The sequence below is a fragment of the Hyperolius riggenbachi genome, chromosome 3 (genome assembly GCF_040937935.1).
Source record: "Hyperolius riggenbachi isolate aHypRig1 chromosome 3, aHypRig1.pri, whole genome shotgun sequence".
Classification (NCBI taxonomy): domain Eukaryota; kingdom Metazoa; phylum Chordata; class Amphibia; order Anura; family Hyperoliidae; genus Hyperolius; species Hyperolius riggenbachi.
Window position 1 is genome coordinate 51,040,038 of NC_090648.1, and position 24,270 is coordinate 51,064,307.

Below are 24,270 nucleotides of genomic sequence, written 5' to 3' on the forward strand. Positions count from 1 at the left end.
CTCTCTTCACTGGGTCTCTTACTATTTGCCATGATATGTCATTTTTACCATACCATTCCAATCTCTATCACCCGCTATATTATGTGACCAATACGCCACGGCATTATATTCTATTTTGCCCCCACACCGCTGCACGCCCTATACGTACTCACGCTTACTACCACAGTGAATAAAAGCTATTCCTTGCTATAGCACTCTCAACCGGCAACACACTGTACCACTACAAGATATGATATAATCAATTACTATGAACTTCTATACCTGGATACTACCATACACCTGCAGTGTTCTGATATACCTTTGTCTCTGTCATTTTCCAGTGTGATACTCCGTCTGTTTAATGCCTGATGAAGCGGGATTGTGCCTGTGAAACGCGTTGCGACATTGTTTTTGGAGTATGTAAATAAATTGTCTGAAATTTAAACGACAGCATCGTCTCTATTTGTGAGTGGTCGGCCCACCGCCGCCACCCGAATATTTTAAACATTTTAGCATATTTTATCCTTTTGGCGCCTCTGTACATCCAATCGATCAAGATATCCACCCTGGGTGGAAGGGTGATACACCCTCTTTTCCTTCTTCAGAGAGCGACATCTTAATCCTGAGTGGGGACAGGTCTAATCTCCCCACCTGCATATACAGTGGTTACCTAAGCGGTAACCCATGCTTGTGAGTATATTACTTACTTATCACCATTTCTCCTTGTTCCAATACATACTACACCATATCGGGCTCTCCGTATCTCTCTTTTTACCAAATACAATAGAGGAATGATAGCTGAGTGATCTGTGCACCCCCTCCTACACTGCGCCCTGAGGCTGGAGCCTCTCTTGCCTCCGCCCAGCGCCCCTCTCCTACACTGTGCCCTGAGGCTGGAGAACTATTTCTGCTTAGAATATCTCTGGCCCAAATCTAAACAGCACATGATAAGTCTAAAAATATTAAGGGCTTTTTGCCACTGAGAAATATGATTGCGCTGCAATATTCTTGCAGATCTCCAATTTTATACTACAATTGCGTTCGTGCCAATTTCTGTCCAGTCCATCTGCTGTACGGCGGACCCGCTGTGTTCAAAATTTCTGACAGGAGGAGCAAAAATATTTTGAACTGCCAAATCGCAAAAACAATTTCTTTTTTACTGCATAATGGTGCGATCGCTACGTGCTTTTCTTGCGCATCTATGCTTTGGTGTGTGGTTTGCCTGCAAGCAATCAGAAATCATAGTAGGCCCATAGGAAATACTTTGTATTTTTCTGTGCGATTTCCCATTATGTGAAAGCCCATGTAAATTTGCCGAGTGTGACCACCTTGCCTCAGCCAATCGTTCCAAATGAATCTTTCCCAGTGTCCATCAGTAAAATGACACCATGCTGTGAGGTGAGGTAATGGGTTGTGTTGGCAGGAGCAGCATAGAAAGCATGGATACGTTACCCGTAAGGATCCGCAGGCTCGGGGATAGGCAATCAGGCACGACCGGATCCCTTCCAGCGCTGGCATTAGACACTGCACAAAAGAGAAGTCAGTGACACGCCTATTAAAGCGGTATAAAACCCTGACATAATATTCAATAAAAACATGTTTGCCTACTTTTTATATGCCATACGGTTATATTTGATTTTGTGCATAAGTATTATTAATTTAGAAATTACAAGTTCCCAAAAGTACATTTTTTGCTTCGAGAACTGACTTGGCATTTTATTCATAACTGGTGTTCTTCATGTTGTATTGAAAGCAGAAATGCTTTCCGTGTCTCTCTGTGTCCCGTGAGCTTCTGCACAGTCAGAGAATGTGTCACATTCCTCTCATGATACATTTATGTAAACACAAGATAACATTATCTAAAGTTCGGATGCGTCCAGATTTCTCTGCACTGAACTTTCAAGCTCTGTGTTTAATTGAATGCTGTTCCAGTAAAAAAAGAAAAAAAATGTGGTAGTATAGAATATGCTTTAAATGTATTAGAGCAAAGAAGAAATACTAGGTTGTGTAGCTTAACCTCCTTGCCGGTTATCCCGAGCTCAGCCCAGGGTAACCTGCGTAGGAGGATTTCTCAGGCCCCGCTGGGTCGATTTGCACATTTTCTTTTTTTGTTACATGCAGCTAGCACTTTGCTAGCTGCTTGTAACATTCGATCGCCGCCGCTCGTCGCCGATCCGCCGCTACCCGCAGCGCCGCCCCCCCCCCCCCTCCAGACCCCTTGCGCAGCCTGGCCAATCAGTGCCAGGCAGCGCTGAGGGGTGGATCGGGATTCCCTCTGACGTCCCGACGTCCATGACGTCGGTGACGTCATCCCGCCCTGTCGCCATGGCGACCGGGGAAGCCCAGCAGGAAATCCCGTTCTTAACGGGATTTCCTGCTTACTCTGATCGCCGGAGGCGATCGGAGGGGGTGGGGGGATGCCGCTGCTCAGCGGTTATCATGTAGCGAGCCCAGGGCTCGCTACGTGATTTTAAAAAAAATAAATAAATAAAAAAATAAGTGCTGCACTGCCCCCTTGCCGGAGGAATTGGACCGGCAAGGGGGTTAATCAAAGCAGACATGGGACCCAATTCACTAAGACCTGTCTGGCAAAAGTTTCATGTGAGGTTAATTACCTCATGCGGTAGTATTTTTTTTGAATATTCACTCACCTTTACTAACACCATCTCTGCTCTTACTTTGTACAGTGCCATGGAAGATGATGGGGCTATATATACCTAATATTATGAATGCGAACGTTTGGATGTTTGTTTATCAAGCAACAATGGCTGAACGGATTTGAATGAAATTTGGCACACACATAGTACATTACCTGGAATAACATAAAGGATACTTTTTATCCCCATAACTAAAAAGTGGGCGGAGACAAATACAAATTTCACTGGGAAAATGTAAACTGCAGCCATTCTTACACTGTTAATGGCAGGGTTTCCAACCTTTGCCCAGTTGGTCACTGGGATTAATATTCAGAAAAGTGGGTGGAGCCTACAAAAGCCAATCAAAATTCACCTATTGATTTTCAAGGGGAATATTTAATTGCTACCATTCTTGCACTGTTAATGGCACAAGTCTTAAACCTGGTACAGTTGGTCATTGGGTGACTGGGGTTCAAATTCAGAAAAAGGGGTGGAGCCACAGCCATTCAGATTTGTTTCATTTCAATGCAAATTATTGATGCCAAAGACTGCAAAGCTCACAAACTTGCTCATTGCGCAATTGTGTGTTAGTGTTAGAAAAAGCGGGCCATCACCAGCCAAATACATAACTGGGCAACCAGCTAGCATATAATAATAACAGCGTTACCTGGCGTCTGAGACCCAGCAGCGAGGTGAGCAGTCCTGGGATGTGATTGGTGGAGATCTCCCGGGATAATTCGGGCAGCGCAGAGGAGTGGGCCAGAAGAGAGCGTAAGACAAACACTGCCAGGCTGATCACCCTGGGAGGATCCTGGGACTGCAGAGAGAAGAATACAAGGACATCAGTACAGGGCAATAGGCAGAATATACAGACAGGACACCTCCAGTTCTAACATGTGGGGGAGGGCTAAACAAAGATCAAAATTCTTTCATGAAGGCAGGCTTTATTTATATACATACGCCACATCTTTACTAACCATGACGACTAGGAGTGCACACCAGCAATAGCATGCAGCAGGGATGGATCAGCCGGACTGGGTCACCTGCAGCGTGCTCTCATACAGAAGTAATCATGGAGGAAATACAGAGATCAAGGCACTGCTGCTTCAGAACCCCTTTAAAGGGAATCAGAAGTAAAAATAAACTTATGATATAATGAATTGCATGTGTAGTACAGCTAAGAAATAGAACATTTGTAGCAACGATATATTGTTTCCAATACAGGAAGAGTTAAAACTTCACTTGTTACCTATGCAAAAGAGCTCCTCTGAGCTCTCCGACTAATTTAGTCATAAAGCAATGCTATTTTTAAAGCACTTATACATCAAAAACAATGAAAGATAACGTCAGATAAGGTTTTACTGTAGTACTGTACTGTTCAAAGGGTCATTAGCTCTGCTGTTTCATAGATTGAAATACAGAGAGTAGTTTGTAAACTGCAAATATTAGAGAATAATGCAATGTTATTAAAAAAAAACAAAAAAAACCTATATACCTGAAAAAAAAAAAAAAAAAAAAAGAAAGAAACTAATAAGTTCTATTCATTATGCGTACTACACATACAATTCATTATATCACTTTTTTCCGCTTCAGTGTCATTTTAATTTGGCTGGGTAGACACAGCGGTATAAAGCAGTGGGGGTGCAAAGGTCTGACAGTTCTTTCGCAAGGTTAAAGTCATTGGGAATCTCTTAAAAAAAAAAAAAAGCCAGATACTTACCTAATGAGAGGGAAGGCTCTGGATCCTATAGAGCGCTTGGTGCAGCGCTACCTTCCCAGTTTGAATTCCCTGCCGCGGGGGACTTCGGAAGTCAACGGGAGCCGAGTCCTCCTGAAGACAGGCGGCTCTGGCTCCTGATGTCTTCTGAGCGCTCCGGTGGCAGTGGACATAGCAGTATTTGACCAAACTGGGGGAGCCAGCGCTGGAACAGGCACCGGGAGAGGAGCAGGAAGGCTCTACAGGACCCAGAGCCTCCCCTCTCCTAGGTAAGTATCTGTTTTTTTTGCTTTTGTTTTTAATGCACTTCCAAATGACTAAGCTTGCTTCTTCAGAGCATGTTTTGCACAGTACTTCTTCCAGCAAGGCGGACAAGAGACTAACAATGCACAGAGGCATGTGGATCCAGCATGGACAGACCTTGGCGCTCATCTCCGGAAGCTTTGCCTCAGGTCAGGTGTCCTTTAACCTTATAGCAGCCTCATATAGTAAACTATACGTGCGCTGCAAGGCCACATTTTTTTTTTTGCTGCTGGGGAAGTGTGCTTCCCCCACCCTGGCAGGCTATGCAGAGCGGCAGGGAGGTATCGGTTACTGGTTCGAACGGCTTCTTCTCCACCCATGGCAGTACTGCACTCCCGACATCGCCTTCTGGCTTCCGATCAAATGGTGTGACGTGATCGGGGCTCAGATGGAGTCTGCGTTACAGTGCCACTCAGTGATGGAATAGGGGTGGTGGAAGGGACTCTTCCACCACTGGGCAGCGCAGTAACGCTGACACCATCCTCTGGGTTCTGATCTAGTCATATCGTGTGACTGGGACACAGACACATCTAGTGGCCAAATAGTAAAATTACACCCTGCATACATTAAATACAATAATTCCCCATTAAAATTAACCCCTTACCTCCCTATATATATCTAAAAACTCAAATGACTTAAAAAAACAACAACCCATAAATAGTTACCTTAGGGACTTCACTTTTTTAATATGTATGTCATGAGGGTATATTAGTGTTATTTTTGCAAATAAGGGCTTTTAATTAGCAACGGACTCAAAACTGAAAAAATACAGCTTTATTCCCAAATAAAATATTGTCTCCATACATTGTACCAAGTACATATTCTAAACGTAATAACCGGGACAAACTGGTAAATAAAATGTGTGGGTTTTATCCACAGTAGCACCTATTATTTTAAAACTATAATGGCCAAAAACTGAGAATTTTTTTTTTTTTTTAATATTCCAGCTAAAATGCATTTAGGATAAAATTATTCATAGCAAAACATACCAACCAAAGAAAGCCTAATTGCTGGCAAAAAAAACCCCCATAAGATAGAGATAATTTTTTTGTGAAAAGTAGTGATAAAGTTATTGTCGATTGAATGGAAGAAGCGCAGAAAGGTGAAAATTGCTCTAGTCCATAAGGGGAAAAAACCCTCAGTAGTTAAGTTGTGAACTTTGGCGCACCCAAGTGCTCAGTTTCCTTTGATAAAGGCTTTATAATATTTCACATGGACCTCTGTGCCGGCGAGAGATGCATGACGTGTCCTATTCAGTCAGTGGACGCTCCCCCCTCACCTGTATGACCTGCAGGACGGTGCGGATCCAGGAGATGCAATGGTGCTGGAACACTTCTGTAGAAGACTCCTCCACAACCAATGACAGGAGAGACAGCCCTTCAATCCTGCACACAAGAAAGCACATGGTACCTCATGGAAGAGAAAACTAAAGCCTGACATGTGCGCTAAATGCCTCTCTAGTGTATGTACAGCGGCCCTGACTCCCCTCAATGTGTTAGAGAGAGATCAGCCTGGTGGATCATCTTGGCCAATGCCTGTCCGCCACCCTACAGGCCCTCCTCCCAGCATGCATGAGAAAATGGCGCTGGGCAATCTGACCACCGGATGAAGCTGCTAGTAGATCAGCAATGCTGCTACTAACTCGTTACCAAATCTACTTCCTGGGTAAGTAGCAATCTGCATGTTGCTACGTTTGTTTGGCTGGTCATTACTTCTTACACTGACCCTCCCCTTACCTACTCCTAAAGTCTATTCTCCACAAGCAGATGAAGGCGATGAAGGCGGTGACAGGCATGCCCCTCCCCCCATCACTGTAGTAGCATCTGAGCATTGTGGTTGCCGTACTTAGGATCAACAAGAGATGTTTTTTCACCGTCGGGTAATGCCGCCAAGTGTGTTACCCACACTGCCATTCGGCTACATTCAATTATGATTGTGGCCGGCAGCCGGGTGGCTGAACCGCGCCACAAACAGCTGAGCAGTCCGTGGAAAAAAAAGCACAACACTACCTGTCCCCCTAGCTACTCCTACTACCCGCTACCCTGCGCCAATTATTACACACCCCCCCCCCCCCCCCCCGTTCTTTCCAGCAAAGAAAAATCTAAAAAAAGCCAATCCTCCAATAGAGGTCTATGGTAACTAGTACTGGGGTGGAGCCGCCCGGTTTACCTCTCTGGAAGGTTTCAAAGCAGTTCAACAGGAAAGATTTTTATTGAGCACAAATTAGACAACGCATTTCACTGGTGCTACGCTTCCTCAGGTCAGTAAAAATGTGCACATTTTATACTAACCGAAGAAGCAGGATAGCACCCGACGTGAAACGCGTTGTCTATTTTGTGCTGAAAACTCTTCTTTCCAGTTGAACTGGTGTGAAACCTTCTAGAAAGGTAAGCTTTTGCCTCTCCATTTCTTGTATTCATGTTATAGCTATTGACAGATAACCCTAAGATAGGGCTGCACGATTTCTCGGTTTTAAACCGAAACCGCGGTTCCTGTGAAGACGATTTTGGGATCGTCTGGATCCGGCGGTTTTCGGTCTTTAAGTGCTTGGCCGCATGGCCATGATCCGCCTACCACAGCCGCTGCGCCGTGCCACTGACGCAGTGCATATTTATGATGTTAATGAGCCGGGCAGCGGGGGGGAGGAGAGTTCAGTCCAGAGAGGCACACAGCTTCTCCAATCGCTGGATAACGATGGTATGACGGCAGCGGTAGGCGGAGCTGTACTAAAGCATACAGCTCCGCCTACTGCCTCAGTCATTCCATTGCTATCCAGCGATTGGAGAAGCTGTGTGCCGCTCTGGACTGAACTCTCCTCCCCCCGCTGCCCGGCTCATTAACATCATAAATAAGCACTGCTTCAGTGGCACGGCGCAGCGGCTGTGGTAAGCGGATCATGGCCAGGCGCGGGCATGGCCGCAACGGCGTACCTACCTATACTGCGCACTTTACTAGCTGTACTGGGGCACTACCCATTCATACTGGGCACTATACTAGCTATACTGGGGCACTTTACTAGCTATACTGGCGCACTACCTACCCATAGTGGGCACTATACTAGCTATACTGGGGCACTACCTACCCATAGTGGGCACTATACTAGCTATACTGGGGCACTATACTAACTATACTGAGGCACTACCTACCCATACTGGGCACTATACTAGCTATACTGGGGCACTATACTAACTATACTGGGGCACTACCTATACTGAGGCACTACCTACCCATACTGCCGGGCACTATACTATCTATACTGGAACACTATGCTAGCTATACTGGAACACTATACTAGCCACACTGGGGCAACTAAACTCCCTATATTGGGGCTACTATGCTAGCTATGCCACTGCACCCCAGTCCCCCCCCCCCCCCCCCAAAACCCGCTGCGCACGACACTGTACACTAGGACAAGCTAAAGCTTGTTTTGGAAAAATGGGGAAAAAAAGAAATCAAAATCACAATTTCTGACAGAAAAATCGCAATTTCAATTTTTACCCAAAATCGTGCAGCCCTACCCCAAGATATCAGACACCTCCACCCCAGTACTCGCAGATAACAGATCACACATATAAGTTGCGGAAGCATCACATACCTGGTAGCTGCTGACAGCAATCGGGAGTTACAGCTGGAGAGCAGACCTGGCAGCGCCGCCACCGATGCCTGAAAACACAACAAACCAACGAGTCATTCCTGCAAACATCCGAGAAAGTCAACAAGCAAGTTAGAAGCCAGAGAAATGTAATGTACAGCCTGTGCATTAGAAAATCCACAGACCAATATTTCAAGAATCAAGCAAACAAGAAAATCAACAAGAATCAGTATTTAATCAATTAAACAAAACGCATGAGGACCTCTTCACTGAAGCAACATAATGGACAAAGCACAATAGACACTTTACAAATGATTTCTAATGTGTTTTTTTTTCTAATGAATTTTTTCTCACTAGAAAATGGTTGAGAAATCATAAATTCTGCCAGGGTGTGTAAACAAGTCCCATTTAGTTACTTAGTTATTTGGGTTGAAAAAAGACATACGTCCATCTAGTTCAAACAGAAAAAGTACAACACCAGCCTGCTCCCTCACATATCCCTGTTGATACTTTGTTGGAACACTATATCTGAGATTAAAGGTGGCCATACACTGATTTTTCACATAGATATCCAGCAGATTCGATCACTGTGATCAAATCTGCTAAAATCAATGGCACAAACAAATGGTGCTGACCAATCTAAAAGGAAATGTTCGAGGTTTTTTTTTTTAAAATCTACTAATTGCCCGGGACTTCCTCTAGCATCGGGTACGTAGACATTCCAATTAAAGTCAAAATCAATTGAACAGGTCGATTGTGGCAGACAGAAGACAGCAGGTCAGGAGCGCGGCAGTAACGTTGTCCGGTTTTGGGACAATTGATGCAGACTGTTTGAGCAGAGCTATCTCTCACCTATCTGCCGGCGTGCCTCCTCCCATGTCCAGTGTCTTCTCTCCATGCTGCAGCTTTCCTCTCTCGGGACACCTGTGTCATGTGACAAACCCTAGAGGCACCGTAGCATACACACCTGACCTCTAGTGTTTGGTCTCTGGTGGATGTCACATGACCCAGACGCCCCGAGAGAGAGAAGACACAGGGAGGAGTGCCAGTGCACCGGTGAGAGCTCCGCTGACAACAAACAGTGGGGCAAAGTTCACTGGATGGTCCAGCAGGCGGCTCCACAGATTTTCGAAAATCTGCATACAGTGTGTGGGATTCAATCCCTCTTAGATCAGAAGTGAACTGAGAGGGATCGATCTGATGGTCGAATCTAGTGGCCATATATTAGTGTATGGCCATCTTAAGACTTCTCAAAGGCTGCCCTCAAACTCTTGGACTCCCTCTCTCATCCCATCAGACTTGCACCTAGCTTTAAAACGGTTCTGAACTCTTACACAGGACACAAGGAAAACTGAAAGGAATGCACCCTGTGTGTTTTTAGAGAGCCCACTCACCCCAAGCAGAGGTGCACTAACTTCAGGGAGGAGAATGGTGACCAAGCTGCAACTCCCCACCCTTCACAATCAGATCGCAGAAAGAAAGGAGCGGACGAGCTGCAATAAGGGGTTTTCTCTATTGCAACCCACAGGTGGCAGCGCAAAGCTCCTACATTTCATCGAGTGGCGCAAGCCACGTTTAAAAACACTGAATGGGGCAGAGCAGATTCAGACTAAAATGCGTTTGGACCTACCATATAAAAAAAAACAAAAAACACAAAATCCAGGCTCCGCACCTTGAACTAGGATATTTAAACACTTGCAGATTTAATAGGGAGGTGGAAGGGGTGTGGCAAGCAAAACAGGGAAGTCAAAATGAACTTCCGCACACTCATGCAAATCCTCTGTTAAAAGCTGGGATCTTCGTTACAAGAATAAAGTCTCTTGCATAGTCACATACACCGCGTAGAGGTAGCCCAGTGTTGTATGTGTCCTAGCTCTGGCCCTGTAACATGCATTGTACAAACATGCACGCATTCAACTCATCAAAACCTATTTCTTAGATAGGTTTTGATGAGTTGAATGCGTGCATGTTTGTGCTATGCATGTTACAGGGCCAGAGTTAGGACACATACGACACTGGGCTACCTCTACGCGGTGTATGGGACTACGCAAGAGACTTTATTCTTGTAAGGAAGATCCCAGCTTTTAACTTAGCTGTAGTGACAGCATTGATTGCTGCATGATTTTTGTGAATGGATTCGCAAAGACACAGTATGTCTGCAAAATACATCACATCTAATGCATTTTTCCATTCATAAAGGTGGGTACACACATCAGATAAAAGTCTTTGGAAAATTTAAGATCACAGACCAATTTTACCACCTTCCATGTAGTACGAGAGCCATACCTACACAGTCTATTTAAGGGCCGTGGAGTCGGTACAAAAATCTTCCGACTCCTCAGTTTATGAAACCACGACTCCAACTCCGGGTACCCAAAATGGCTCTGACTCCTCGACTCCGACTCCTTAGTCTAATACTTAACAGGGCTGTGGATTTTGTACAAAAATCATCCGACTCCTCAGTTTATGAAATCAACGACTCCGACTCCGGGGGCCCAAAATTGCCCCGACTCCGACTTCGACTCCACAGCCCTAGTCTATTCTATTGAGCTGAACTTATCAGATAAAAATCTTTGCAAGATGATGTACACAAAGATGCTGTACACATGCAACAGATCATTATCTGCAAAAGATCAGTTCCTGCAAAATGCATTCATAGTCTATATCTGAACATCTCATACACACCTTGTTTAACAGACATTCATCTGCAGATCAGACAATTATCTGGAGATCTGAAAATCCATCCTGGTGGATCTGATCTGCAGATTATTGTCCGTTAAACAAGGTCACCAGGGACTCTCCTCATCCCTCTCAGCAGTCTAATGGGCTAGTACCACTTTAGTGTTGGCTCATGATTTGGCCTCCCCAAAGGCCCATTTTGCAGTCATCCAGGACTTCTGGTGCAGCCAGGGCTGGCCACCCCTTACTCCTCCTTTCCCCTCTCTAACTTTTACTGCTCTTCCTTCTCATCTACGACTCTTTCTCTACTTCTCTCACTATTTCCTTGCTTCTTCCTTGGATCTCCTTCTCTGTGCCAGGTACAGACACTAGTCTGGACTCTTCAGGAAGTGAGAGGCAACCTATGTGGTCTGCCCCCTTCCCTCTTAGAACAAATGTGACCTAGCCTCTCCGGTTTCCAAGGCCATATCAACGATTTGTTAGCCCCCCCCCCTGCTCGGTGGACCCTGTTTTAGCTTACCCATCTAAAGTCCAGCCTACGGTTACCATTGAGGGTGGCGGTAACTGACGCCTTAGTGCTGCCGACACCCACCTACAATTAGGCATACTGTAGACACTGCCATCTAGAGAGGCAGTATGCATTGCTAGGTTGTAATCTATTGCCAAGTGCCTGTGACTGTTAATGCAGAGGTTTTGATAGCCTGTTCTAAGTTAGTTTGTGTTTGTTTTTTTGTATTTTATATACTTAACATGTCATGTATGTATGTTTTCAAAGCGTGTACAAATACTCATATGCAGAAGTTTGTACCACTTTTATTCTTGTATTTGTATACACTTATTGTATTTGATAATAAAAAAAATTTGATAAAAAAACAAGGTGTGTATGAGATACCAGATACATTTTTTAGTGATGTATATTTGAGATATCGCTCATCTGTACTCTGGGTCTGACAGTGACAGCGCTACACCACATGTGTTAAAACAGACCTGAACTAAGAACAAAAAAAAAAAACTATTTCTTTGATACAGTTCATACAAATACGGTAATCAATCTGCAGTTTGTCTACTTCCTGCTTTCATGGAAGCAGCCATATTGTGTTTACCAATTAACTCTCTGCCATGGCAGTCAGCTGATAACTGAGGGATCAAATTACAACTTGTGCTTAGTCACAAATGAAAGGGAATTAGATGGGATAAACTCTAAATACACACAGGGTCAATTTCTCTCTGATTTCCTTCTGTCCTATGTAAGAGTTCAGGTCCACTGTAAGCCTGGTGCACACCAACATTTGATTTGCCAATTTTACCCCTTCTATCTAAATTGAGCTTGCCTACACAATTTGTTTATAGTATTCAAAGTCTGCTGGCCCTCATTGAGGTGGTAAAAATTATCACCGATTGTGAATAGGCAGGCATGTACACACACTGGCAGTGAAGGCAGAGGCAGATACATGTACACAGCATACACATATACACTGGCTGGCAATATAGGAGAGGCAGGCACACACAAGTACATAGGCTGGCAGTGAAGGAAGAGACATGTACACAGGCTGGCAGTGAAGGGAGAGGTAGGCAAACATGTACACAGGCTGGCAGTGAAGGGAGAGGTAGGCAAACACATGTACACAGGCTGGCAGTGAAGGGAGAGGTAGGCAAACACATGTACACAGGCTGGCAGTGAAGGGAGATGTAGGCAAACATGTACACAGGCTGGCAGTGAAGGGAGAGGTAGGCAAACACATGTACACAGGCTGGCAGTGAAGGGAGAGGTAGGCACACACATGTACACAGGCTGGCAGTGAAGGGAGAGGTAGGCACACACATGTACACATACACAGGCTGGCAGTGAAGGGAGAGGCAGGTACACAGCACACAAGCTGGAGAGGAAGGCACACACATGTTCACCGACTGGCAGTGAAGGGAGAGACACGCTCACCGACATGTACACTGGCTGACAGTGAAATAAAGGCAGGCACACACATTTACACAGGCTGGCAGTGAAGGAGTGGTGACAGATGCAGACACATGTACACAGGCTGGCAGTGAAGGAGTGGTGACAGATGCAGACACGTGTACACAGGCTGGCAGTGAAGGAGTGGTGACAGATGCAGACACATGTACACAGGCTGCCAGTGAAGGAGTGACAGATGCCCACACATGTACACAGGCTGCCAGTAAAGGAGTGACAGATGCCCACACATGTACACAGGCTGGCAGTAAAGAAGTGACAGATGCACACACATGTACACAGGCTGGCAATGAAGGAGAGGTAGGCACACACATGTACACAGGCTGCCAGTGAAGGAGTGACAGATGCACACACATGTACACAGGCTGGCAGTGAAGGAGTGATGACAGATGCAGACACGTGTACACAGGCTGGCAGTGAAGGAGTGGTGACAGATGCAGACACGTGTACACAGGCTGGCAGTGAAGGAGTGATGACAGATGCAGACACGTGTACACAGGCTGGCAGTGAAGTAGTGATGACAGATGCAGACACGTGTACACAGGCTGGCAGTGAAGGAGTGATGACAGATGCAGACACGTGTACACAGGCTGGCAGTGAAGGAGTGATGACAGATGCAGACACGTGTACACAGGCTGGCAGTGAAGGAGTGACAGATGCACACACATGTACACAGGCTGGCAGTGAAGGAGTGACAGATGCACACACATGTACACAGGCTGGCAATGAAGGAGAGGTAGGCACACACATGTACACAGGCTGGCAGTGAAGGAGTGATGACAGATGCAGACACGTGTACACAGGCTGGCAGTGAAGGAGTGACAGATGCACACACATGTACACAGGCTGGCAGTGAAGGAGTGGTGACAGATGCAGACACATGTACACAGGCTGGCAGTGAAGGAGTGGTGACAGATGCAGACACATGTACACAGGCTGGCAGTGAAGGAGTGGTGACAGATGCAGACACATGTACACAGGCTGGCAGTGAAGGAGTGGTGACAGATGCAGACACATGTACACAGGCTGGCAGTGAAGGAGTGGTGACAGATGCAGACACATGTACACAGGCTGGCAGTGAAGGAGTGGTGACAGATGCAGACACATGTACACAGGCTGGCAGTGAAGGAGTGGTGACAGATGCAGACACGTGTACACAGGCTGGCAATGAAGGAGTGACAGATGCACACACATGTACACAGGCTGCCAGTGAAGGAGTGACAGATGCCCACACATGTACACAGGCTGGCAGTAAAGAAGTGACAGATGCACACACATGTACACAGGCTGGCAATGAAGGAGAGGTAGGCACACACATGTACACAAGGCACACACATGTACACAGGCTGGCAGTGAAGGAGTGATGACAGATGCAGACACGTGTACAAAGGCTGGCAGTGAAGGAGTGACAGATGCAGACACATGTACACAGGCTGGCAGTGAAGGAGTGGTGACAGATGCAGACACATGTACACAGGCTGGCAGTGAAGGAGTGGTGACAGATGCAGACACATGTACACAGGCTGGCAGTGAAGGAGTGACAGATGCAGACACATGTACACAGGCTGGCAGTGAAGGAGTGGTGACAGATACAGACACATGTACACAGGCTGGCAGTGAAGGAGTGGTGACAGATGCAGACACGTGTACACAGGCTGGCAGTTAAGGAGTGACAGATGCCCACACATGTACACAGGCTGGCAGTAAAGAAGTGACAGATGCACACACATGTACACAGGCTGGCAATGAAGGAGAGGTAGGCACACACATGTACACAGGCTGGCAGTGAAGGAGTGATGACAGATGCAGACACGTGTACAAAGGCTGCCAGTAAAGAGTGACAGATGCACACACATGTACATAGGCTGGCAGTGAAGGAGTGATGACAGATGCAGACACGTGTACACAGGCTGGCAGTGAAGGAGTGACAGATGCACACACATGTACACAGGCTGGCAATGAAGCAGAGGTAGGCACACACATGTACACAGGCTGGCAGTGAAGGAGTGATGACAGATGCAGACACGTGTACAAAGGCTGGCAGTGAAGGAGTGACAGATGCAGACACATGTACACAGGCTGGCAGTGAAGGAGTGGTGACAGATGCAGACACATGTACACAGGCTGGCAGTGAAGGAGTGGTGACAGATGCAGACACATGTACACAGGCTGGCAGTGAAGGAGTGGTGACAGATGCAGACACATGTACACAGGCTGGCAGTGAAGGAGTGGTGACAGATGCAGACACGTGTACACAGGCTGGCAATGAAGGAGTGACAGATGCACACACATGTACACAGGCTGCCAGTGAAGGAGTGACAGATGCACACACATGTACACAGGCTGCCAGTGAAGGAGAGGTAGGCACACACATGTACACAGGCTGCCAGTGAAGGAGTGACAGATGCACACACATGTACACAGGCTGCCAGTGAAGGAGTGACAGATGCACACACATGTACACAGGCTGCCAGTGAAGGAGTGACAGATGCACACACATGTACACAGGCTGCCAGTGAAGGAGTGACAGATGCACACACATGTACACAGGCTGCCAGTGAAGGAGTGACAGATGCACACACATGTACACAGGCTGCCAGTGAAGGAGTGACAGATGCACACACATGTACACAGGCTGCCAGTGAAGGAGTGACAGATGCACACACATGTACACAGGCTGCCAGTGAAGGAGTGACAGATGCACACACATGTACACAGGCTGCCAGTGAAGGAGTGACAGATGCACACACATGTACACAGGCTGCCAGTGAAGGGGTGACAGATGCAGACACGTGTACACAGGCTGGCAGTGAAGAAGTGGTGACAGATGCAGACACGTGTACACAGGCTGGCAGTGAAGGAGTGGTGACAGATGCAGACACGTGTACACAGGCTGCCAGTGAAGGAGTGACAGATGCACACACATGTACATAGGCTGGCAATGAAGGCGAGGCAGACACACACATGTACACAGGCTGGCAATGAAGGCGAGGCAGACACACACATGTGCACAACACACACACACACACACACACACACACACACACACTCAATGAAGGAGAGGCAGGCACACACGTGCACAACACACACACACACGTGTACATAGAGGCAGACATACACACATACAGGTCACACACACACACACACACACACACACACACACACACACACACACACACACACTGAAGGAGAGGCAGGCACACACGTGTACATAGAGGCAGGCATACATACATACATACATACATACATACAGGTCACACACAGTGAAGGGAGAGGCGCGCGCGCGCACACACACACACACACACACACACACACACACACACACACACACACACACACACACACACACACACACACACACACACACACACACACACACACACACACACACACACAATGAAGGAGAGGCAGGCACACACGTGTACATAGAGGCAGGCATACATACATACATACAGGTCACACACAGTGAAGGGAGAGGCGCACACACATACAGGTCACACACACACAAAGCCGCGCGCAGTAATGAGGACACGCTGCACCGGGCCGCTCCTCTCACCTCTCCCCGCAGCGCTCCGTGCTCCCGCAGCCCCCGGATGGTCTCCCCCAGCTCCCCCTCACTCAGCTCCCCGTCCAGCAGCCCGGCCACCGCCGCCTCCACCATCCGGACCCCCACACACGCCGCCGCCATCTTCCCGCCACCGCCGCCACTAATTCACGCGTCATCAGCCGGCGCGGCTCAGCCGTGGCGTCACCGCCTCAGTCTCCAGCCGTCTCCATGGTAACGGGACGAAGGGCGGCTTGGCAGTCACAGTGACAGAGAGAGACACGTCATGTTACCAGAGGTGCATTGATAACTGATAGAGAACTGACCATTCATATGGTTATGTGGAAGTCAAACATCTATCAGGTATGCTGGGTATAACCAAAAGCTGTCTCCCTGGCAACCATATAGTCTAGCAACCAATCTATCGCAACTAGCATCCTGCTTAGCAACTAGATATTACAGCAACTGGCATCCCGTATAGCAACCAGACACTATTACAGCCAGCAACCTGCATAGCAAACAAAAACTATACCAACCAGCAGCCTATCTAGAAACCAGAAAACATAACAACCTTTGTCACCACCAGCATCTTGCCTAGCAACCAGGTTTCATAGCTACCACCATCTTTCCTAGCAAGCAGACTTCATAGCCACCAGCATCTTGCCTAGCAACCAGGCATCATATAGCCACCAGCATCTTGCCTAGCAACCAGGTTTCATAGCTACCACCATCTTTCCTAGCAACTAGGTTTCATAGCCACCAGCATCTTGCCTAGCAACCAGGCTTCATAGCCACCAGCATCTTGCCTAGCAACCAGGCATCATATAGCCACCAGCATCTTGCCTAGCATCTTGCCTAGCAACCAGGTTTCATAGCTACCACCATCTTTCCTAGCAACTAGGTTTCATAGCCACCAGCATCTTGCCTAGCAACCAGGCTTCATAGCCACCAGCATCTTGCCTAGCAACCAGGCTTCATAACCACCAGCATCTTGCCTAGCAACCAGGCTTTATAGCCACCAGAATCTTGCCCAGCAATTAGGCTGCATAGCCACCAGCATCTTGCCTAGCAACCAGGCTTTATAGCCACCAGAATCTTGCCCAGCAATTAGGCTTTATAGCCACAAGCATCTTGCCTAGCAAAAAGGCTTCATAGCCACCAGCATCTTGCCTAGCAACCAGGCATCAGTATCTTGCCTAGCAACCAGGTTTCATAGACAAAGAGAGACACGTCATGTTACCAGAGGTGCATTGATAACTGATAGAGAACTGATATATCATATGGTTATGTGGAAGTCAAACATCTATCAGGTATGCTGGGTATAAACAACAGCTGAATCCCTGGCAACCATATAGTATAGCAACCAATCTATCACAACTAGCATCCTGCTTAGCAACTAGATATTACAGCAACTGGCATCCCGTATAGCAACCAGACACTATTACAGCCAGCAACCTGCATAGCAAACAAAAACTATACCAACCAGCAGCCTATCTAGAAACCAGAAAACATAACAACCTTTGTCACCACCAGCATCTTGCCTAGCAACCAGGCTTTATAGCCACCAGCATCTTGCCTAGCAACTAGGCTTCATAGCCACCAACATTTTGCCTAGCAACCAGGCTTTATAGCCACCAGAATCTTGCCCAGCAATTAGGCTTCATAGCCACCAGCATCTTGCCTATCAACAAGGCTTCATAGCCACCAGCATCTTGCCTAGCAACCAGGCATCAGTATCTTGCCTAGCAACCAGGTTTCATAGCTACCAGCATCTTTCCTAGCACGCAGACTTCATAGTAACCAGCATCTTGCCTAGCAACCAGGCATCATATAGCCACCAGCATCTTGCCTAGCAACCAGGTTTCATAGCTACCACCATCTTTCCTAGCAAGCAGACTTCATAGCCACCAGCATCTTGCCTAGCAACCAGGCTTCATAGCCACCAGCATCTTGCCTAGCAACCAGGCTTCATAGCCACCAGCATCTTGCCTAGCAACCAGGCTTCATAGCCACCAGCATCTTGCCTAGCAACCAGGCTTCATAGCCATTAGCCACCAGCATCTTGCCTAGCAACCAGGCTTTATAGCCACCAGAATCTTGCCCAGCAATTAGGCTGCATAGCCACCAGCATCTTGCCTAGCAACCAGGCTTCATAGCCACCAGCATCTTGCCTAGCAACCAGGCTTTATAGCCACCAGAATCTTGCCCAGCAATTAGGCTTCATAGCCACAAGCATCTTGCCTAGCAACCAGGCTTTATAGCCACCAGCATCTTGCCTAGCAACTAGGCTTCATAGCCACCAGCATCTTGCCTAGCAACCAGGCTTCATAGCCACCAGCATCTTGCCTAGCAACCAGGCTTCATAATAATAATAATAATTCTATTTTTTTGTATAGCGCTTTTATCCTGTCAGACTCAAAGCTCTTGCGAGGCAGCCACTAGAGCGCACTCAGTAGGCAGTAGCAGTGTTAGGGAGTCTCGCCCAAAGAACTCCTTACTGAATAGGTTCATAGCCACCACCAGCATCTTGCTTAGCAACCAGGCTTTAAATAGCACAGTCCCGAGTTTGGAATCTGACAAGCGTTTGTTGGATTCCTTTGGGTAGTCTGTGATAGGCAACAGTGGACAGTGTAGGAGCCTCTACTTAGGTAAGTATTTGACTTATGACATGAGGTTTGCCTCAAGTACACTTTAACTGGTGGCTTGCAAGTGCTCCAGGCCGATTTATTTTAAAATCTTTAGTTTTATTTGTTGTGAGTGGCATTTCCTCTCTTTAAGTAGCACGCTTAGGCAGGGCACACACTTGTTAAAACCATGCGCATTTCATCCCACCTGTCGCACGGTTAATGAAAATCGATGGGTTGATCATGATTCATGAGGATTTGTTTGCGTTTACATTTTTCCATTTCCTGCAGACAACTTTATGCTTCCTCCCTACATACCGCACATTTTGCTAATTCTATCGTGTTTTGCACAATTACGAAATCGAACACGAAAAAAAATAAAAGACTTATGTAAAAAAAAGGCAAACAAAAACATGATTGCGATAAAAAAAAAAAAAGTCTGCAATATTACACAGTCATGTATCCAATTCTAATAATTTTTAGCTACAATCAGAGAAAGAACATGTGTGCATCAACCAAGTGAACCTGACAAATCTGGCTTTGCAAATTTGGCCTATTGGCTAATCACGAGACATTGCTCATGCAAATAAGCATTTGCTTTCGCATGCCTAAATATGCAGGGTCAAAACCAAAAACCGCAAAACAATCGCCCTGCGGGAATTAGTTCATGCTATACAGCACTATCCAGGGGCGCCACGAGGAGGCTTCCCATTGCCCCCATACAACCGGGGGGCCGCGGGGGTCCCAGGCACTCTCACCGCCTGGAACCCACACAGCGGCACCCCGGAGGCGGAGGCTGGGGGGTGCAGGCGATCTCCCCAGCGTGGCCAGCGCCGGGAAGAGCCGCCCGCACACACCTCCCAAGATTAAAAACAGGCACTTACCTCAACGTCCATTGCGTTCTGCTGTATGCGCATAACCTGGGCGCGACACATAAGGGGCGGACAGGCGCAAATAGCCTGCTCCAGGGCTCTCACCTCCTAAAACAAGCCACTCACTACCTGCCCTCAGAAAAAAGAAATGCAATGCTAACTACAATCAGAGAAAGAACATGTGTGCATCAACCAAGTGAACCTGACAAATCTGGCTTTGCAAATTTGGCCTATTGGCTAATCACGAGACATTGCTCATGCAAATAAGCATTTGCTTTCGCATGCCTAAATATGCAGGGTCAAAACCAAAAACCGCAAAACAATCGCCCTGCGGGAATTAGTTCATGCTATACAGCACTATCCAGGGGCGCCACGAGGAGGCTTCCCATTGCCCCCATACAACCGGGGGGCCGCGGGGGTCCCAGGCACTCTCACCGCCTGGCACCCACACAGCGGCACCCCGGAGGTGGAGGCCAGGGGGTGCAGGCGATCTCCCCAGCGTGGCCAGCGCCGGGAAGAGCCGCCCGCACACACCTCCCAAGATTAAAAACAGGCACTTACCTCAACGTCCATTGCGTTCTGCTGTATGCGCATAACCTGGGCGCGACACATAAGGGGCGGACAGGCGCAAATAGCCTGCTCCAGGGCTCTCACCTCCTAAAACAAGCCACTCACTACCTGCCCTCAGAAAAAAGAAATGCAATGCTAACTACAATCAGAGAAAGAACATGTGTGCATCAACCAAGTGAACCTGACAAATCTGGCTTTGCAAATTTGGCCTATTGGCTAATCACGAGACATTGCTCATGCAAATAAGCATTTGCTTTCGCATGCCTAAATATGCAGGGTCAAAACCAAAAACCGCAAAACAATCGCCCTGCGGGAATTAGTTCATGCTATACAGCACTATCCAGGGGCGCCACGAGGAGGCTTCCCATTGCCCCCATACAACCGGGGGGCCGCGGGGGTCCCAGGCACTCTCACCGCCTGGCACCCACACAGCGGCACCCCGGAGGTGGAGGCCAGGGGGTGCAGGCGATCTCCCCAGCGTGGCCAGCGCCGGGAAGAGCCGCCCGCACACACCTCCCAAGATTAAAAACAGGCACTTACCTCAACGTCCATTGCGTTCTGCTGTATGCGCATTACCTGGGCGCGACACATAAGGGGCGGACAGGCGCAAATAGCCTGCTCCAGGGCTCTCACCTCCTAAAACAAGCCACTCACTACCTGCCCTTAGAAAAAAGAAATGCAATGCTAACTATAATCAGAGAAAAAGCATGTGTGCATCAACCAAGTGAACCTGACAAATCTGGCTTTGCAAATTTGGCCTATTGGCTAATCACGAGACATTGCTCATGCAAATAAGCATTTGCTTTCGCATGCCTAAATATGCAGGGTCAAAACCAAAAACCGCAGAACAATCGCCCTGCGGGAATTAGTTCATGCTATACAGCACTATCCAGGGGCGCCACGAGGAGGCTTCCCATTGCCCCCCGGTGAGAGTGCCTGGGACCCCCGCGGCCCCTGGTTGTATGGGGGCAATGGGAAGCCTACTCGTGGCGCCCCTGGATAGTGCTGTATAGCATGAACCAATTCCCGCAGGGCGATTGTTTTGCGGTTTTTGGTTTTGACCCTGCATATTTAGGCATGCGAAAGCAAATGCTTATTTGCATGAGCAATGTCTCGTGATTAGCCAATAGGCCAAATTTGCAAAGCCAGATTTGTCAGGTTCACTTGGTTGATGCACACATGCTTTTTCTCTGATTATAGTTAGCATTGCATTTCTTTCTTCTGAGGGCAGGTAGTGAGTGGCTTGTTTTAGGAGGTGAGAGCCCTGGAGCAGGCTATTTACGCCTGTCCGCCCCTTATGTGTCGCGCCCAGGTTATGCGCATATAGCAGAACGCAATGGACGTTAAGGTAAGTGCCTGTTTTTAATCCTGGGAGGTGTGTGCGGGCGGCTCTTCCCGGCGCTGGCCACGCTGGGGAGATCGCCTGCACCCCCCAGCCTCCGCCTCCGGCGTGCCGCTGTGTGGGTTCCAGGCGGTGAGAGTGCCTGGGACCCCCGCGGCCCCCCGGTTGTATGGGGGCAATGGGAAGCCTCCTCGTGGCGCCCCTGGATAGTGCTGTATAGCATGAACCAATTCCCGCAGGGCGATTGTTTTGCGGTTTTTGGTTTTGACCCTGCATATTTAGGCATGCGAAAGCAAATGCTTATTTGCATGAGCAATGTCTCGTGATTAGCCAATAGGCCAAATTTGCAAAGCCAGATTTGTCAGGTTCACTTGGTTGATGCACACATGTTCTTTCTCTGATTATAGCTAATAATTTTTAGGCTCAAGCTACAGTACAAAGACTGTAGCAATACAAAATATGAAGTATCATAGTGCAATCACGTACTGGATGGCAGTGTTGGAAAGTAAGACAGATAGCAAAGGACTTCTGCTATCAAATCCTGTATAGTCCAAAGTGACTGTTCAGGCTTTGTGAGTAGACTCGACCGCAGCGGAGCTGCATTAAGGTGTCTGCCACGACATAACTCGTGCACGGCAGCCAGAAGTTTAAAGCACACCTAAAGTGTAATGAAACTAAAGAATAAAATCTGTGGTGGGCCAAAGCACTTCCCTGAGAAGCTCCTGTTGCTGTTCATTGCTTTCAGGGTCCCTGCCATTCCCCACTCTGCAAAGGACGTTCACTGAGGCATGAACAAGTACATGTGAACTGAGCATGTGCAGTGGAAGGAAGGGCTCATGCACATGCACATCTTTTTTCATGTATGGGCATTTGTAGTTAATAGGATTCAAATGTTTGCTTGGCAAGATGCTATGAAGCCTGGTTGCTAAGCAAGATACTGGCGGCTATAAAGACTGGTTGCTAGGCAGGATTCTGCTTAGTGTAGTTTCCAATTACTAGGCAGGCTGCTGGTTGTTATAGATTTGGTTGCTAGGTAGGCTGTAGGTTGTTATAGTTTCTGGCAGTGGCTGGATGGTGTAATGGTTAAGGGCTCTGCCTCTGACACAGGAGACCAGGGTTCAAATCTCGGCTCTGCCTGTTCAGTAAGCCAGCACCTATTCAGTAGGAGACCTTAGGCAAGTCTCCCTAACACTGCTACTGCCTATAGAGCGCGCCCTAGTGGCTGCAGCTCTGGCGCTTTGAGTCCGCCAGGAGAAAAGCGCGATATAAGTGTTATTTGTCTTGTCTTGTCTTGGTTGCTAGGCGGGCTGCTGGTTGTTACAGTTTATGTTTGCTAGGCAGGCTGCTGCTTGTTACAGTTTCTGGTTGCTAGGCGGGCTGCTGCTTGTTACAGTTTCTGGTTGCTAGGCGGGCTGCTGGTTGTTACAGTTTATGTTTGCTAGGCAGGCTGCAGGTTGTTATAGTTTCTGTGTGCTAGGCAGGCTGCAGGTTGTTATATTTTTGTTTGCTAGGCATGCTGCAGGTTGTTATAGTTTCTGTGTGCTAGGCAGGCTGCTGGTTGTTATATTTTCTGGTTGCTAGATAGGCTGCTGGTTGTTATAGTTTTGGTTGCTAGGCGAGCTGCTGGTTGTTATAGTTTCTGTGTGCTAGGCAGGCTGCTGGTTGTTACAGTTTATGTTTGCTAGGCAGGCTGCAGGTTGTTATAGTTTCTGTGTGCTAGGCAGGCTGCAGGTTGTTATAGTTTTTGTTTGCTAGGCAGGCTGCAGGTTGTTATAGTTTCTGTGTGCTAGGCAGGCTGCAGGTTGTTATATTTTTGTTTGCTAGGCAGGCTGCAGGTTGTTATAGTTTCTGTGTGCTAGGCAGGCTGCTGGTTGTTATATTTTCTGGTTGCTAGATAGGCTGCTGGTTGTTATAGTTTTGGTTGCTAGGCGAGCTGCTGGTTGTTATAGTTTCTGTGTGCTAGGCAGGCTGCTGGTTGTTACAGTTTATGTTTGCTAGGCAGGCTGCAGGTTGTTATAGTTTCTGTGTGCTAGGCAGGCTGCAGGTTGTTATAGTTTTGGTTGCTAGGCAGGCTGCAGGTTGTTATAGTTTCTGGTTGCTAGGCAGGCTGCTGGTTGCTACAGTTTCTGGTTGCTAGGCAGGCTGCTGGTTGTTATAGTTTCTGTGTGCTAGGGTAAGCACAGAATTTCAATGGGACACAGCGATGGACCGAGGGCACAGAGAAAGGACCGGCAGGCTGTATGAGATCCAGCGCTCTTTACATAGGTGAGTATCTCACTCTTCTTTTCAGTGTTGCTTCAGATAGACTTTTCTGTGACAAAACCAAGCCCTTATTGTGACAGGTGATAGTTCTGCTGTGTTCTTAGCCCAGATTATTACCACCTGCAAAGAAATGCAAACAACTGTCACCTTTACTGTCACCACACCTATTTACTGATTCTGG

The 24,270-nt window shown here is 47.5% G+C and overlaps 1 protein-coding gene across 2 annotated transcripts in view; it reads right to left on the reverse strand.

The window, feature by feature from the left end:
- PELP1 (proline, glutamate and leucine rich protein 1) overlaps positions 1-16,767 on the reverse strand; it is a 57,496-nt gene extending 40,729 nt beyond the window's left edge. Inside the window, exons 1-5 of one of the 2 annotated variants that reach the window (XM_068274104.1) lie at positions 16,432-16,767; positions 8,231-8,298; positions 5,915-6,020; positions 3,283-3,432; positions 1,432-1,503 (exon numbers count right to left, since the gene is read on the reverse strand). In XM_068274104.1, the coding sequence (XP_068130205.1) occupies positions 1,432-1,503; positions 3,283-3,432; positions 5,915-6,020; positions 8,231-8,298; positions 16,432-16,563 (528 nt within the window). In that variant the 5' untranslated portion in view covers positions 16,564-16,767. The remainder of the gene's footprint in view (positions 1-1,431; positions 1,504-3,282; positions 3,433-5,914; positions 6,021-8,230; positions 8,299-16,431) is intronic. The other variant, XM_068274105.1, reaches the window with a different exon arrangement.
- Positions 16,768-24,270: the final 7,503 nt, after the last annotated feature.